The following is a 13,389-nucleotide window of genomic DNA, read 5'->3' as shown; positions in this document are numbered from 1 at the left end:
CTTCGATGTGTTCACAAGACAGCAAACTCCGCAGATAAACATTTAAAAAAATTAAAATCACGCACACTCGGGTTTGATTTGGGTAGTGCAAGCCTATTTACCTGTCTGTGTTCTACATCATATTTCCTGGCTAGTTTACTTTGTTTTTATAAAACACCACACTTTCACCCAATATAATTATTCTCCTGAATAATTAAAAACAAGTTTAAATAGGTTAATGTTAAAATGTTAAATAAGTTCTTGTTAAAACACACTAGACATGCTTATTCTGTGCATTTTGGGCACTTTTTGTGTGAAATCATATTTATTTTGTCCATCAGAAGTGTGCTTTCACATGCACACCGGAAAAAAAACACGCTGCTCACGCTTGCGGTGTGAATGTATTATGGATGTATTATGAAGCTGATGTATTATGAACCTGGAGCTGTGGCAAGCTTGAGCACTGATTAGACTATGTATTTTATATAGGCAAATAAAGGCGCATTATTATGATTGATGGCTTATTAATATAAACGCGCGATTAGTCGACTAATGGCTTAAATGACGACTACTAGTCGACTAGAAAAACTTTTAGTCAAGGGCAGCCCTAGTAATTAGGGTGTGTTATGAAGCTGATGTGGTTACCTGGAGCTGTGGCAGGGTATTGTGGGTATTGTGGTCTCAGGCCGGGCCGCGGCGCTCCAGCAGACTCAGTCTGAGGGGTGAAGAGACGGGGCATCGTCTGAGCAGGGAGTGTGGACGGGTACGACCCCTGCGCAGGACACACATTACAACACATCAACACGCAATGCCTGAATAACTATTGCATTACAGGTCAAGCTTATGCAACAGTCTGAGCAGCCGTGATGATGCAAACACACACGAGCAACGAGCTGCAAGCCAGAGCAACTACTTATTACCAGTGTTGTTATTGGTAACCGAAACATAGCAAAGATGAAATAATATATTAATATTAGATGAAAAACTTGAGTATAAGAAACACACTAAAGCAAGTACGCTATCCGTTTCTTCTGTAAAAATAAGCAAACTTTAAGGGCTGATTCTATCGCTGTGAAGCTGTTAAATAACAATATTACTGATTTTTAAAAAGAAAGTGCAGAATATCTTTTCAATGCACTTTAGATGATGTCTCTGGAGCAGAAAATATTGCAGTTATGGAGACAGCATTATTGTAATGTGTGTCCAAAATGTCAGTTTAGACTTTTAAAGTGTCAGTCACATGTCAATATGAACAAAGGCACAGACGCCACAACAGGTTATATCTGATGCCACATGTATTATTGTAGAGATGTGTTTTTTTTAAAGTAGATCCTGTTGATTACAATGTTGACTACAATGTAACAGTGGTGTTCAAAACTCAATAAAATACGAATTATAAAACTAGATCCTATTTTAACACATTTATAACACCGTGTTTACATTAAAAACCCATGTTTACATAAAAACAATGCAAATACTATGGAATGGCTATCCATTCTTTCGTTGTATTTTACTGTGTTTTATCTAATCCGTTTGAAATTGTACAGCACTTTGGTACACACTATGTTTTTTAAGGTGCTTTATAAATAAACTTTTTTCTTTTGCCCGACCAGAGACACTCTCCGCGTGTTTTGGCTCTCCGCGTGTTTTCTCTCTCTGTGTTTCTTCATTCATTGAGAGAAAATGTGCGCCTTTTGGGTTTGTAGTCTTTGTAATTACGTATTTTCACAGTCTTATACCTCAACAGTTCTACATCAAACTGCGACTTTCTAGACTTTAAAATGTATCTTTTAAATTGACAAACATCATATGTGTAATTCAGGACACAATTCAAACGAGATCAAAATATTTGTCGTCTCTCGCCATTGACTAATCTACCATACAATATTTTTCCGAAATAAGGTCCCATGGTGGTCGCCCGGAAGGGGAGGGGCTTAGGCTCTCTATGAAAGGATGTGTTTTCGAATACCTCTGGAAGTGGTCAAGCTCAAACCGTTATAGACCCCGTTTACACCTGTCTTATTACTAAGGTAAAGGACACACACATTATCCACACTCGTGGCAGCATATCAGACCTCTGTCCTTACACATTTAAGACCGTGTTAGGGAAAGGAACCGTTGTCTATATAGGGGCAGTTGTGGAACAAGTTACATTTCCAGGATGAACTCTTTCAAAAGGAGAATCAAGGCCTGGTTATTAGAGAGGATAGCGGAATAGAATCAGGGGCCAGTTACCGTTTTTATTTATTTATTATTTAAGACATTTTTTTTTTATATGTACATTATTTACATTGTATATTTTTATATATACATTTTTTATGTTATGTCATTGATTATCACACAATCTGTAAGTGTCTTGTTTTGATGTTATGTGTTGAGGACCACAATGGAAATAAGTCCTGGACTTTATTGTGTTTTTATCCTCGATAAGGCATTCTTGATACAAATAAATAAATCATATCAAATCAAATTTAGTGTCGTCCACTTGTGATCCGATCGACCTAAACCAAAACGCATCTTAACACCAGGTGTAAACGGGACCAAAGAGCAGACGAGACGAGAGGCTAAAATGTTGGTGACACTCATTGTAATGTACACATAATGTTGGGGCATTTTGTAAAACACAATAAAATGTTAATGTTAATTCTCTTGAACCTTTATTTAACTGACAGTAGTATGAAGAATAGATTTGCACATTGTATTTTTTAGGTATAAATCTTTTTGATTTTGATGGCTGCAACAAAAAAAGTAGGCATGTTCACCTCTGTCTCACATCACATTACACTTTTAATCTTTTAGGAATTGAAGATACTAATTGTCGAGGTTTTGCAAGTGGACTTTTAAAGGGATGTAAAGCTTTCTCCTATAACAGAGATTCGAGTTGCATTTCTGGATGCAGCGTCAGACTGTGTTACGTGACAGGTTTTCCAAAGTGCTCCTGTGCACATGTGGCTGTATTTAACGCCGTAGCAGGATGGCTTCTCATTCAATGCCATCTGAGGGGTCAAAGGTCATGCACATACAACAGGTCTCCTGCCTTGCCCCACACAGACTGAGATTTCTCAGGACAGTATCATGTATGTTAGATGGTGAAAGACCTAAATACTTTGCAACCTTGCATTGAGAAATATGATTTTTTTTTATCATTTGACAATTCTCTTATGAAATTTGGCACAAAGTGATGAGCCATGACCCATGTTTGATCGCAAAGTCTAAATTGCTCCTTTAACCCGATCATGATACCCTATGCTAATAGTGGACTGTTTCAAAAGAGCTTAACTTGGATATTCTTTAATCTTATCACTTTTATTCTGACTCTGTCCCAACTTTTTTTGCAGTGTGTTGCAGCCATCAAAATCAAAAATTGCTTATATTTATAAAACACAATTAATTTAGCCATTGAAAACATTGATTTATTTTTTATTTGTACTTGTTTGTTTTACAAAATGTCCCAACTTTTCTGAATTTGTGGTGACCGAGGTCATTTCCATATCATGCGACAAGTTGATATAGTAATAATCGCGAGTTATTATAGTTAAATCAAATGAAAACAAGAAATATTGCTTTGGCTAAAATAAATAAATATTAAGTTAAAGTAAATGTTCTTATGGTTTTAGTTAATTAAACTATAAGTACTAATACTTGAACTAAAATGAAAATACGAATCCAAAAAAATTAATAAAAACTATTACAGTATCTGAATGCTAACACTATTATTAACAGACTTTCTGGTGTGTTTTGAACCAGTTCAAGTATGAATGCTTACACAACAAGGTTTTCATAATGATATTTAAAAGTCACAAATGTCTGTTGTGAAACTATAACCTTATTCTGCTTCAGCAAAACTCCCCGAAGACAACAGAAAGCCTCAAACACGAGGATGACGCAAAGAAATCCACTGTAAATCAGAGCGAGACGCCCTTTCGCAAACAGCAGACACACTGTATGCCAGCGTCGTCTTTCACAACACACACATCAGGCCATCGGAAAGCAAACAGCGTCTGATGACCATCAGCAGACTGCGTGCACATCATAACCACAGACCCGATGATGACAGACAGACTGTACTGTACTGGAGTGAACTGTACCGTGTGTGTGCTGGAGGAGTGTGTGTGTGCTGGAGGAGTGTGTGTGCTGGAGGAGTGTGTGTGCTGGATGAGTGTGTGTGCTGGAGGAGTGTGTGTGCTGGAGAAGTGTGTGCGCTGGAGGAGTGTGTGTGCTGGAGGAGTGTGTGTGTTCGCAGCGCCTCCTGCTGGTGTGGACGGGTGTTGTGTCTGTACCTGTGTGTGTGCTGGAGGAGTGTGTGTGTTCGCAGCGCCTCCTGCTGGTGTGGACGGGTGTTGTGTCTGTACCTGTGTGTGTGCTGGAGGAGTGTGTGTGTTCGCAGCGCCTCCTGCTGGTGTGGACGGGTGTTGTCTCTGCAGCGTCTCGCCCTTCGCATGCGACAGTCTGTCTCTTAACATCCCAACAGCAACCTAGAGCACACACACACACACACACACACACACACACACAGAGAACACTTAGTACACAGATGAAGCACAAGAAAAGTACTTTCAATGCAAACGGTAGGGTATTCTGAGTGGTTTCTAGGGCTTTTGTGGGTGATTGTCAGTGGTCGTTCAGTGCATTACATTAATGATAAACTAAATAAGCGTTTCTCATAACAAGTATGGGAAGATTGTTCGCTGCATGTTGAGTTTCCAAACGCATGCTAAAGCGAACTCACACTCAGAGCAGATGCAGATGCAGTGTGTGTGGAGCAGCCGTCACTCTTACATTTATGCATTTGCGTAAAAGCGATTTACATTGCATTTCAAGATACACTTTTACATTCTTATCAGTTCTTGCTTTCCCTGGGAATCGAACCCATGACCTTGGCGTTGCAAGCGCCAGCGCTCTACTGTTTGAGCAACACAGGAAAGCTGTAGCTTCTGTATAAAGTTTGAAGTGCTTATATATGTTTATACATGTATATATAAATGTGTGTGTGTGTACCTGGTCGGAGTCGTCGGGCAGATAGTTGAGCGCGGTGTTCAGGCTGCCCTGTGACGCCAGTATACTGGAGTACTGGATGAGCTTCTCCGTCAGCGCTGAGCTCCGCACACACACCTCGCGGTTACGCAGACGCTCGATCGACCTCCGCAGGATCATCACCTTCTCCACCAGATCCTACACACACACACACACACACACACGAGAACACAGACGTCAGGATACAACATCACACACAGACGCAAGTATTCATTACTTCAATGAGCTCATCGTTTCTGCCTTAAATTATTACATTGTTTAAATTAATACATTTTTAGCTAACTGTGATTTTGTATATAACGCTTAACTTAGACAGTTTCCTTTGATAACAGATCTCTCTAAATTATAATGTGAACTCATGCATTTTCTGTAAAGCTGCTTTGAAAACGATCAGAGCGTCCCAATCCGCATACTATCCGTCCTGTTGAAATGAGTATCCAAACATACATGGATGGGTAGTAGAGTATCCGAAGTGCAGATCCATGAACACGCTAACGGCTAATATTGCCCATCGCGCGTTGGACGAGGATTCGATTAGAACTACAAAGTGAAAAGTGTTAAAAACTACAGACATGGAGGACGCGCGAGTCCGGCGGTTATGCAGAGAGGTTTAGATAAACGGGTTTGAGTGATTAATTATCAGTATCTAACCTGACAAATGTATTTATTCAATGTCCACATTATATTGCATCTGCAACAGCATTGTGAACTTCTGCAAGGATATGTTTATAGCCATTTACTTTTCAATGCATCATTATATTCAAATTGCAAACACATGAGGAGAGTCTCCGCACGAAAGACCCACGACTGGCAGATCAACGTGCGACAACATTGGTCGGAAATTAAATTAGATTGAATGGAGGATTTTAACTGTGATGATGATTGACAGGGCCGTTTACGGTGACAGGACGCACATAACTAACCGGCAGAGCCGTCCGTTAAAGATGTTAAAGCTACACTGTGTGATTTTTACCCCCATCTAGCGGTGAAAAGGTATATGACCATACAGCGAATATTAGTTTCTGTTCCTCTCAATTCCGATTTTGTTTTAACTCCTACGGTGGCCAATGTAGTCCAAGATTAACACAGCTTCCAGTTCGACCTCGTCCATGAGTGTTCCTTCAAGTGATGAGGTTATTTTAGAAAACTATTATAATTTGCAGTAATTTAATTTGTCAGGTAACACATAGGTTATGACATCTATGTAAAATGAATAATAGTTTTATGTTTTCGTTATTTTTTTACCATTTCATTGCTAACATCAGTTATCAGGTTCCCAGACGAATGCAAGCTAATCTTAGTAAAGTAACTTTTATCAGTGCTATCGTTATTCTGTATGTTGTACGACATCACTAGCATAAGGCAAAGTTTAAATTGTAGGCTATATTATACTTTCAAAAAGGCTTTCAGGTTTTTATATATCAGTCTCAAGCAATCCCCCTCTTGACATTCGACACGGTGCCATCGAGTGTTAAAACGTGAAAGGCGAAGCTTGAATTAACGGGTATGTCCCTCTTTGGCTAATGTACTTTCAAGATGGAGGGGCAACATGGCGACCGACATTAGAACGCCTTACCCGTATGTATTTTCAATGGCATATTATACACTCACGAGAATACTTTATTACTTGAACGAAGTAAATATACATTAATGAGCACAAATATTTTTGAAAGAACTAAGTGTTTTTAGCTAAGAATAAACTAAAAAAGTTACACAGTGTAGCTTTAAAGATGATGAAGTAGTGTGTCCCAAAGCTTGCCTACTCTTTTGCTACACACTCAAAATTATGAACTTTTTCTTCACAAAACGAGTACATACTTTTAGGATGTAGTATAAGTAGGCGTATTGGGGCGCAGCAGATGTGTATTGTAAAAGGCGCAATACAAATAAATGTGATTTGAATCCTGACGCATATATAAGTGTGTGTGTGTGTGTGATGTGACGTGACCTCGAGCGCGAGCGGAGACGAACAGTCTCTCTGTGACGTCCAGCACTCCACCAGACGCTCGATGTTCCCGGAGCAGATGAAGCACAGACAGGCTTGCAGACGGTGTTTCTCTGAGCCTTCAGCATCCAGACGAGCTCCTAGAGTATCTGAACACACACACACACACACACACACACACACACACACACACACACACACGTCAATCACTCCAAAACAACACACACTCTGATATATGCTTATAGTAATGCAGAAACTTGCTTGTCAACAGTAGCAGACTATTACAGGGAAGGAGATGTGCATATGTTGTGCATGTACAGTATATTTAGGAATATATGTGTGTATGTATTAAAAGGCGAGACACTACAGGTGAATAGGGTATTTTTTTTAACTAGCAGATATCACCATGAAACTTTCCCAGTTGATTACCTACATTAAGATGAGAAAAAAATGTATTACAAGTTTTCTGTAATTTAATGTTTAAATATGCAAATTATGCATTACCTAATTAAATATGCGCTAATTTGCATATATTTCAAAAAATGAAATCTGAGTATTGGATAAAGCCAGGTTTAAAATTATTCAATTATTTAATATTGTGTTCACATATTAGATGGGAAAAAAATTACAGAGGGATTTATGGATATCTACATTTGTTATCCTGTAAATCAGAATATACTGTCAATAGCCTTAAAAAAATGATTTTTGCCATGTTTTTTTGGAATAAAATGTTATATAAATCAGGCTAGGAATAATATATTTACAAATCCCTCTGTAAATGTCTTCATAATATAACTAGTTACAAGACTGGGAGGTTTGGTGTATATAGGTGCTACTGAAGTGGAGATTTCTTTTTTGTTTGCATGAGGAAAATATGGAGGATATTCGGATTGGATTTCTGATAAGTTTATCTGTACTACTCTATATATTTCTACATAATGACCGGGAGCCCTGGATGTGAGACTCCTCTTGGTCATGATCTCACCGCAGAGAGAAGCGAACTCCTCTGGGTTAGCGTAGGTTAGCAGAGCCGCTAACGCCTCCTTCCAGTTCTCCAGCTCACAGCTCTGGACGATATTACACCAGTTCTGCGTCACCACTGACGAGATCAGCTGAGGAGCGACAATCACTGATCAATACTAATATAATCATTATAATTATAAAAAATAAAAAGAAGAATTATTATTATCTTAACCATTAAAATATTATAATAAATAATAATAATGACAACGGCTAATAACACCACCAATAATAATAACCATAACAGCAATAATGATAATAATAATTAAGAGAATAATGAGAAAAAGAATACTGCGAGCAATAACAATTATAATTACTAAAATATTAATATTAATATGAACAAGATGACTAATAACAACAATTATTATCGTTATTATTATTATTATTATCTTATTACTGATAATAGTAGTAATACTCAAAATAATAATGATAATTAAAAAACAAATACAACAGTAATAATAATAATAATAGAATAACAACAATACTAATAGCAATAACAATAATTGTTAAAATATGAATAATTATATGAACAAGATGACTAATAACAATAAAAACAACAATTATTATTATTATTTATCTATCGATATTAGAAATAGTAATACTTAAATTAAAAAAACAACAAAAATAATAATGATAAGAATATTAATAACATTAATAATTGTAATAATGATAAGAATATTAATAACATTAATAATTGTAATAATCATAATTACTAAAATATCAATAATAATATGAACAATATGATTTTAATAATAAGTAATAACAATAATTGTAATAATAAGATAAAGATGACAACTAATAATAACCATAAAACATTATTATTATTATTGACATTATAATAGTAGTAATAATACTCACAATAATAATACAAATAATAAAAATAGCAACTAAACTAATAATGATAAAGATTATAATACTGATGCAAAAAAATTATAAAAATGATGATGCAAATAAATAAATAAATACCAGTTACAGAGGAAAGTGAACTGAAGAAGTTTCCCCAAATGACTAAACCGACGTCATGTATATATGAGCGGTTACCATGGAGACTTATATGAGTGGTTACCATGGAGACATATATGAGCGGTTACCATGGAGACATATATGAGTGGTTACCATGGAGACGCTGTTGGTCTGGTGGGTGAGGTAGCGCTGCTGGGTCTTCTTCAGAAGCTCCTCCCCTCCGCTGATTGACAGCAGGATGGCCTCCGCGAAACGCCCGTCACTCAAGCACAGATCCACGGCGCCCTCGAAGTTCCCCACTAACAGAGCCTGACTGATCAGCCCGTCCGGATCTGCTCACAGCGCGACACACGTGAGCAAAGCACAAACCGTACGCATCAAAATCATTAAGTTATTTCTAGGGCTGCCCACTAATAACCGACTAACCGTTCGTCCACCAACATTGTATTAGTCGTTCAGTCGCAGAAAAAAAACTTGGAAAAAGTGTTGAAATCCCGCAGGACAGATCGTTAAGGCTCATTTATCAACCTCAAATATGGCTTATCAACATGTAAGTAGCAGAACTTTACTTTAAGTTTGCTAATGTTAACCTAGACAAAGTGCGCTATTATCAGGCGTATATCCAAGTGTGTGTGTGGAGGGCGAGTTTACTGTTAATGATGACTCGGCGCCATCACTTAGCATCTTATCTTGTGTCACTGTAAACTTCAATAAATGGACTAAACGTTAATCGATAAGAAGTCGCAGAAGAAAAAAGAACTCGAAAAAGTGGCGAAATCACGCAGGCTGTGACGGACAGATCGTTATCAGCAGGACATCCAAACATTCGTCTATCATTCATCAACCTCAAATATGGCTAATATCACTTGAAACATGCAAGTAGCAGCACTTTACAAGCCGCTCTAATGCTAACAGATAAATGTGTGCTATTATTAGGTACATAAGTGTTTGTGTGAGAGCGTGTTACTGCGTGACACACATCACTGCTAACTCTAAAGGGTCTGTGAACTCATAAAACGTTGTGCTTTTGTAAAATAATGGCGCTTTCTGTGGATTCAGTCTTGAACAGCGCATCACATAACTGAGCCGAAGCTCAGCGTATACTCGCCTCACAGACATGAGAAATATATCTATAGAAAGCTAGAAATTGTTACATTTGAATGAATGAACATAAATATTCTCAGATTATGTAATCCGTATGAAAGGAGCGTATAGGTGGAGATGTCGAGTCAGCGTCGTTGACTTAATCTCTGCAGACGAAAGCACAGAAAATATTACCAATAAATGCATTCTGTTTTTTCACAACACATTCATAATCATTACGTTTGCCGGTGCGCTGTGGCGAGCTTTATGTGTGCATTTGAGCACTGATTAGACTATACGTATTTTATATAGGCAATTAAAAGGCTTAATATATATGGCTTAATATAAGCGCGTGATTAGTCGACTAATGGCTTAAAGCTACTATGCCATTTTTTCGCCACTAGGGGTCGCTAACCTCTTACAATAACAAAAGCATAGGTTGATGACGCATTGAATAAGCGGAATTATGGAACTTGTTGTCATGCCGATGGATCTAATAATGTTTATGGATGAGTGAATATATTTATGTTTCTAACATGACTGTGGGATAAAGCAGGGCGCGATTGCTAATGAGAGACAGATATCAGCGCCACACGCGAGTCCCGCGGATATAAAGGAATAAGGACATTTAATTCTACCGAACTAAACGCAAGTGCTTTATTACTACTAGCTCTCGGCATCTCGAAAACGCCATGCCGATATTGATCCTCGTTTTAATTCTCCTTTTGTCCCAAAGTCTGCTTGCCATGGTCCATAATGTTTAAACGCAACAACAACAGCGTGAGCGCGCCGCTAGACGTCTGTCGCCATGGTTACTACGGTAGGACGAGCGGAAACCAGGGATAACGCGGATATTACGTCATTGACGGGCGACAAGTGAACATGACGAGCCATTATTTAAAATTGGAATATATATCTATAACGGGAAATATATTACACTGTGCAAGTGATTTTGGCATATTTTATGTAATTATTGTAGCTTTAAATGATCGACTACAGAGATCTTCGGTCGAGGGCAGCCCTAGTGATCTCTATGCATGTGATTTGAAGATGCTCGCCTGAGGACACGGGGATCTGGAAGGGCTCTTTGTCTTTGTCTTTCTTTGGTAGTTGATGGAAGAAATCCGCAGGAGACTCGCGGCCTGACGAACCGTCCGCAGACTCGTCTGCTCTCTGAACACACGAGAAACTAAATCATCATGATTCATAATCCAATCCAATAAAACAACGTGTTGAATGAGCGTGTGACTGAATCTGACCTGATCAGAAAGAGTCTGCATCTTCTCCGCCAGATCGTTCACATCTAAACCGTTGGGTTGAAGCTTCCTCGACAAACACGCCGAGATCTGTGCAAATACACAAATGAACACGTGTGGGTCTGTTCCTCTCACAGAGCAAGACTTCAAAATACTTTTTAACCCTCTGGGGTCCTTCGGCCCAAATGGACCCAAAGCATTTAAATTTTTTTTTTTTTTTTTTAAATCATTGCTTTATCGGAATGGTCCGAAATTTGGTGACTTTGTTGGTACTTGGCATATGAACACCCCAAAAAATTGGGGACAGGATTTGAATAGTCTAAGTGGTTGTAAAAAAAATAGTCACACTCAGGACCTTCGGGTCAAAATGGACCCGCATAGGAAATGAATGGGAAATTGGCAAAAATGTGAAAATACAGAGTTATTTTGTGCGTACAAACTACAAATCAGCCACGATCCAGAAAAAAAGCACACAACAGTGAAGGGGTGAATCTATAAAACATCAAGAGTGCAAAACAGACACACACACACACACACACACACACACACACACACACACACACACACACAAACACACTTTTATACACATACACACTAATAAATTCAGATTACATATGGGTTTTGAATTTTTAAAATGCTCAGTTTGTCCACCAGATGGCTCCGATCTCATTTCAAAAATTGCTTTCATGAGGCCTAGGCTTGACTCTAAAATGAAATACAGCTTTAAAAAATATAAAAAAAAATATAAATATTTTTTTTAAATTTCTATTATATTCAATGGGGAAAAAATGGGTCATAATTATTGCATTAATATTAATTATAAATCATTTTTTATTTTTGAAATTATCTCAAAACACCAAAAAAGAAAAGAAAAAATATTATAAAAAACAAGTAAAAAAAAAAAAAAGATGATTTTTTTTTTATAAATATTAATCCCACCCTTCCGGCCCATTTGGACCCGAAGGTCCTGAGTGTGACTCTGAAATGAAGGACCCCAGAGGGTTAATTTAACTTAACCTTTATTTAACCAGGCAAGTCACTTAAAAACAAGTTATTTTCAAGTTATCTCCTGAAGGATATACTAACATATCACAATACACACACACACACACACTCATTTAAAACATTCACACGCTGTGATAAAAACACTCCCTGATAGTTTTTCAAATGCAGAGTCACTGAAAAAAATGCATATAGTGGTAACACTTTACAATAATATTCATTAGTTAAATACATTAGTTAGCATGAACTAATAATGAAAGCATTTATTAATCTTTGTTCATGTACTTTATTAAAATCGTGTTTACATTAGTTAACGCACTGTGAACTAGCATGAACTAACAATGAACAGGTGTATTTTTATTAAGGTTAACAAAGATTAATAAATACAGTAACAAATGTATTGCGCATTGTTAGTTCATGTTAGTTAATACATGAACTAATGTTAACTAATGAACCTTATTGTGAAGTGTTACCCATATAGTTTTACTCCAGGGATTTTCATGATTTTATTTGGGATTTTTCCATGCAAAACACAACGTGAAATAATGAGGTGGGGTAAGACGTGTCAGTGGGTAAACTGTGTCACTTGTCCTGTCTTTAGATCAAAAGTCTCCAAATATGGCATGGTTCACATAGTTTGATGCGGTACCTTCCTCTGCAGCTCGTCTTTACTGAAGCCCAGCAGCCGCAAAAACTTCACTCGCGCTTCATCTTCGAAATTCACCTGTTAAAAACACGACAGAACAATTACGAAAACACTCGAGCATTTCCTGAGAAACTGATATATACATAAATTCTCTTAAGTCCCCATGCATTTAAAAGTTTTTTTTAATTTTTTTTATTAGAAATTAAATTACAAACATACAAGCATCACAGTTTGTAAACAAATATTATAAAACGAACAATAAATAAAATACAAGAATGAAATTAATGAATAAAAAAATGTAAAATTAAAATGGACAGACTTACAATCTTCATTTATAAAAATATATATATATTTTCTATTGAAAAATTTTGAGTATATTCCAGTTACTGACATAGCTTTCTTATTTTTAACCCATTTAAGAGACTCATATATCAGTTTCAATTTATGCATTTAAAACAGTC

The 13,389-nt window shown here is 37.1% G+C and overlaps 1 protein-coding gene across 1 annotated transcript in view; it reads right to left on the bottom strand.

Moving 5' to 3' along the window:
• The window catches only part of sec31b (SEC31 homolog B, COPII coat complex component), a 33,556-nt gene that overhangs the window by 8,340 nt on the left and 11,827 nt on the right, over window positions 1-13,389 (bottom strand). Inside the window, exons 12-20 of the mRNA XM_056243392.1 lie at window positions 12,932-13,006; window positions 11,284-11,370; window positions 11,075-11,197; window positions 9,095-9,265; window positions 7,944-8,070; window positions 6,962-7,107; window positions 4,978-5,151; window positions 4,332-4,454; window positions 625-751 (exon numbers count right to left, since the gene is read on the bottom strand). Of these exons, the coding sequence (XP_056099367.1) occupies window positions 625-751; window positions 4,332-4,454; window positions 4,978-5,151; window positions 6,962-7,107; window positions 7,944-8,070; window positions 9,095-9,265; window positions 11,075-11,197; window positions 11,284-11,370; window positions 12,932-13,006 (1,153 nt within the window). The remainder of the gene's footprint in view (window positions 1-624; window positions 752-4,331; window positions 4,455-4,977; window positions 5,152-6,961; window positions 7,108-7,943; window positions 8,071-9,094; window positions 9,266-11,074; window positions 11,198-11,283; window positions 11,371-12,931; window positions 13,007-13,389) is intronic.

This window comes from Rhinichthys klamathensis, unplaced genomic scaffold (genome assembly GCF_029890125.1).
Source record: "Rhinichthys klamathensis goyatoka isolate OS25496 unplaced genomic scaffold, OSU_Roscu_1.1 h1tg000789l_1, whole genome shotgun sequence".
Classification (NCBI taxonomy): domain Eukaryota; kingdom Metazoa; phylum Chordata; class Actinopteri; order Cypriniformes; family Leuciscidae; genus Rhinichthys; species Rhinichthys klamathensis.
This window is presented reverse-complemented; position numbering and strand designations above follow the sequence as displayed.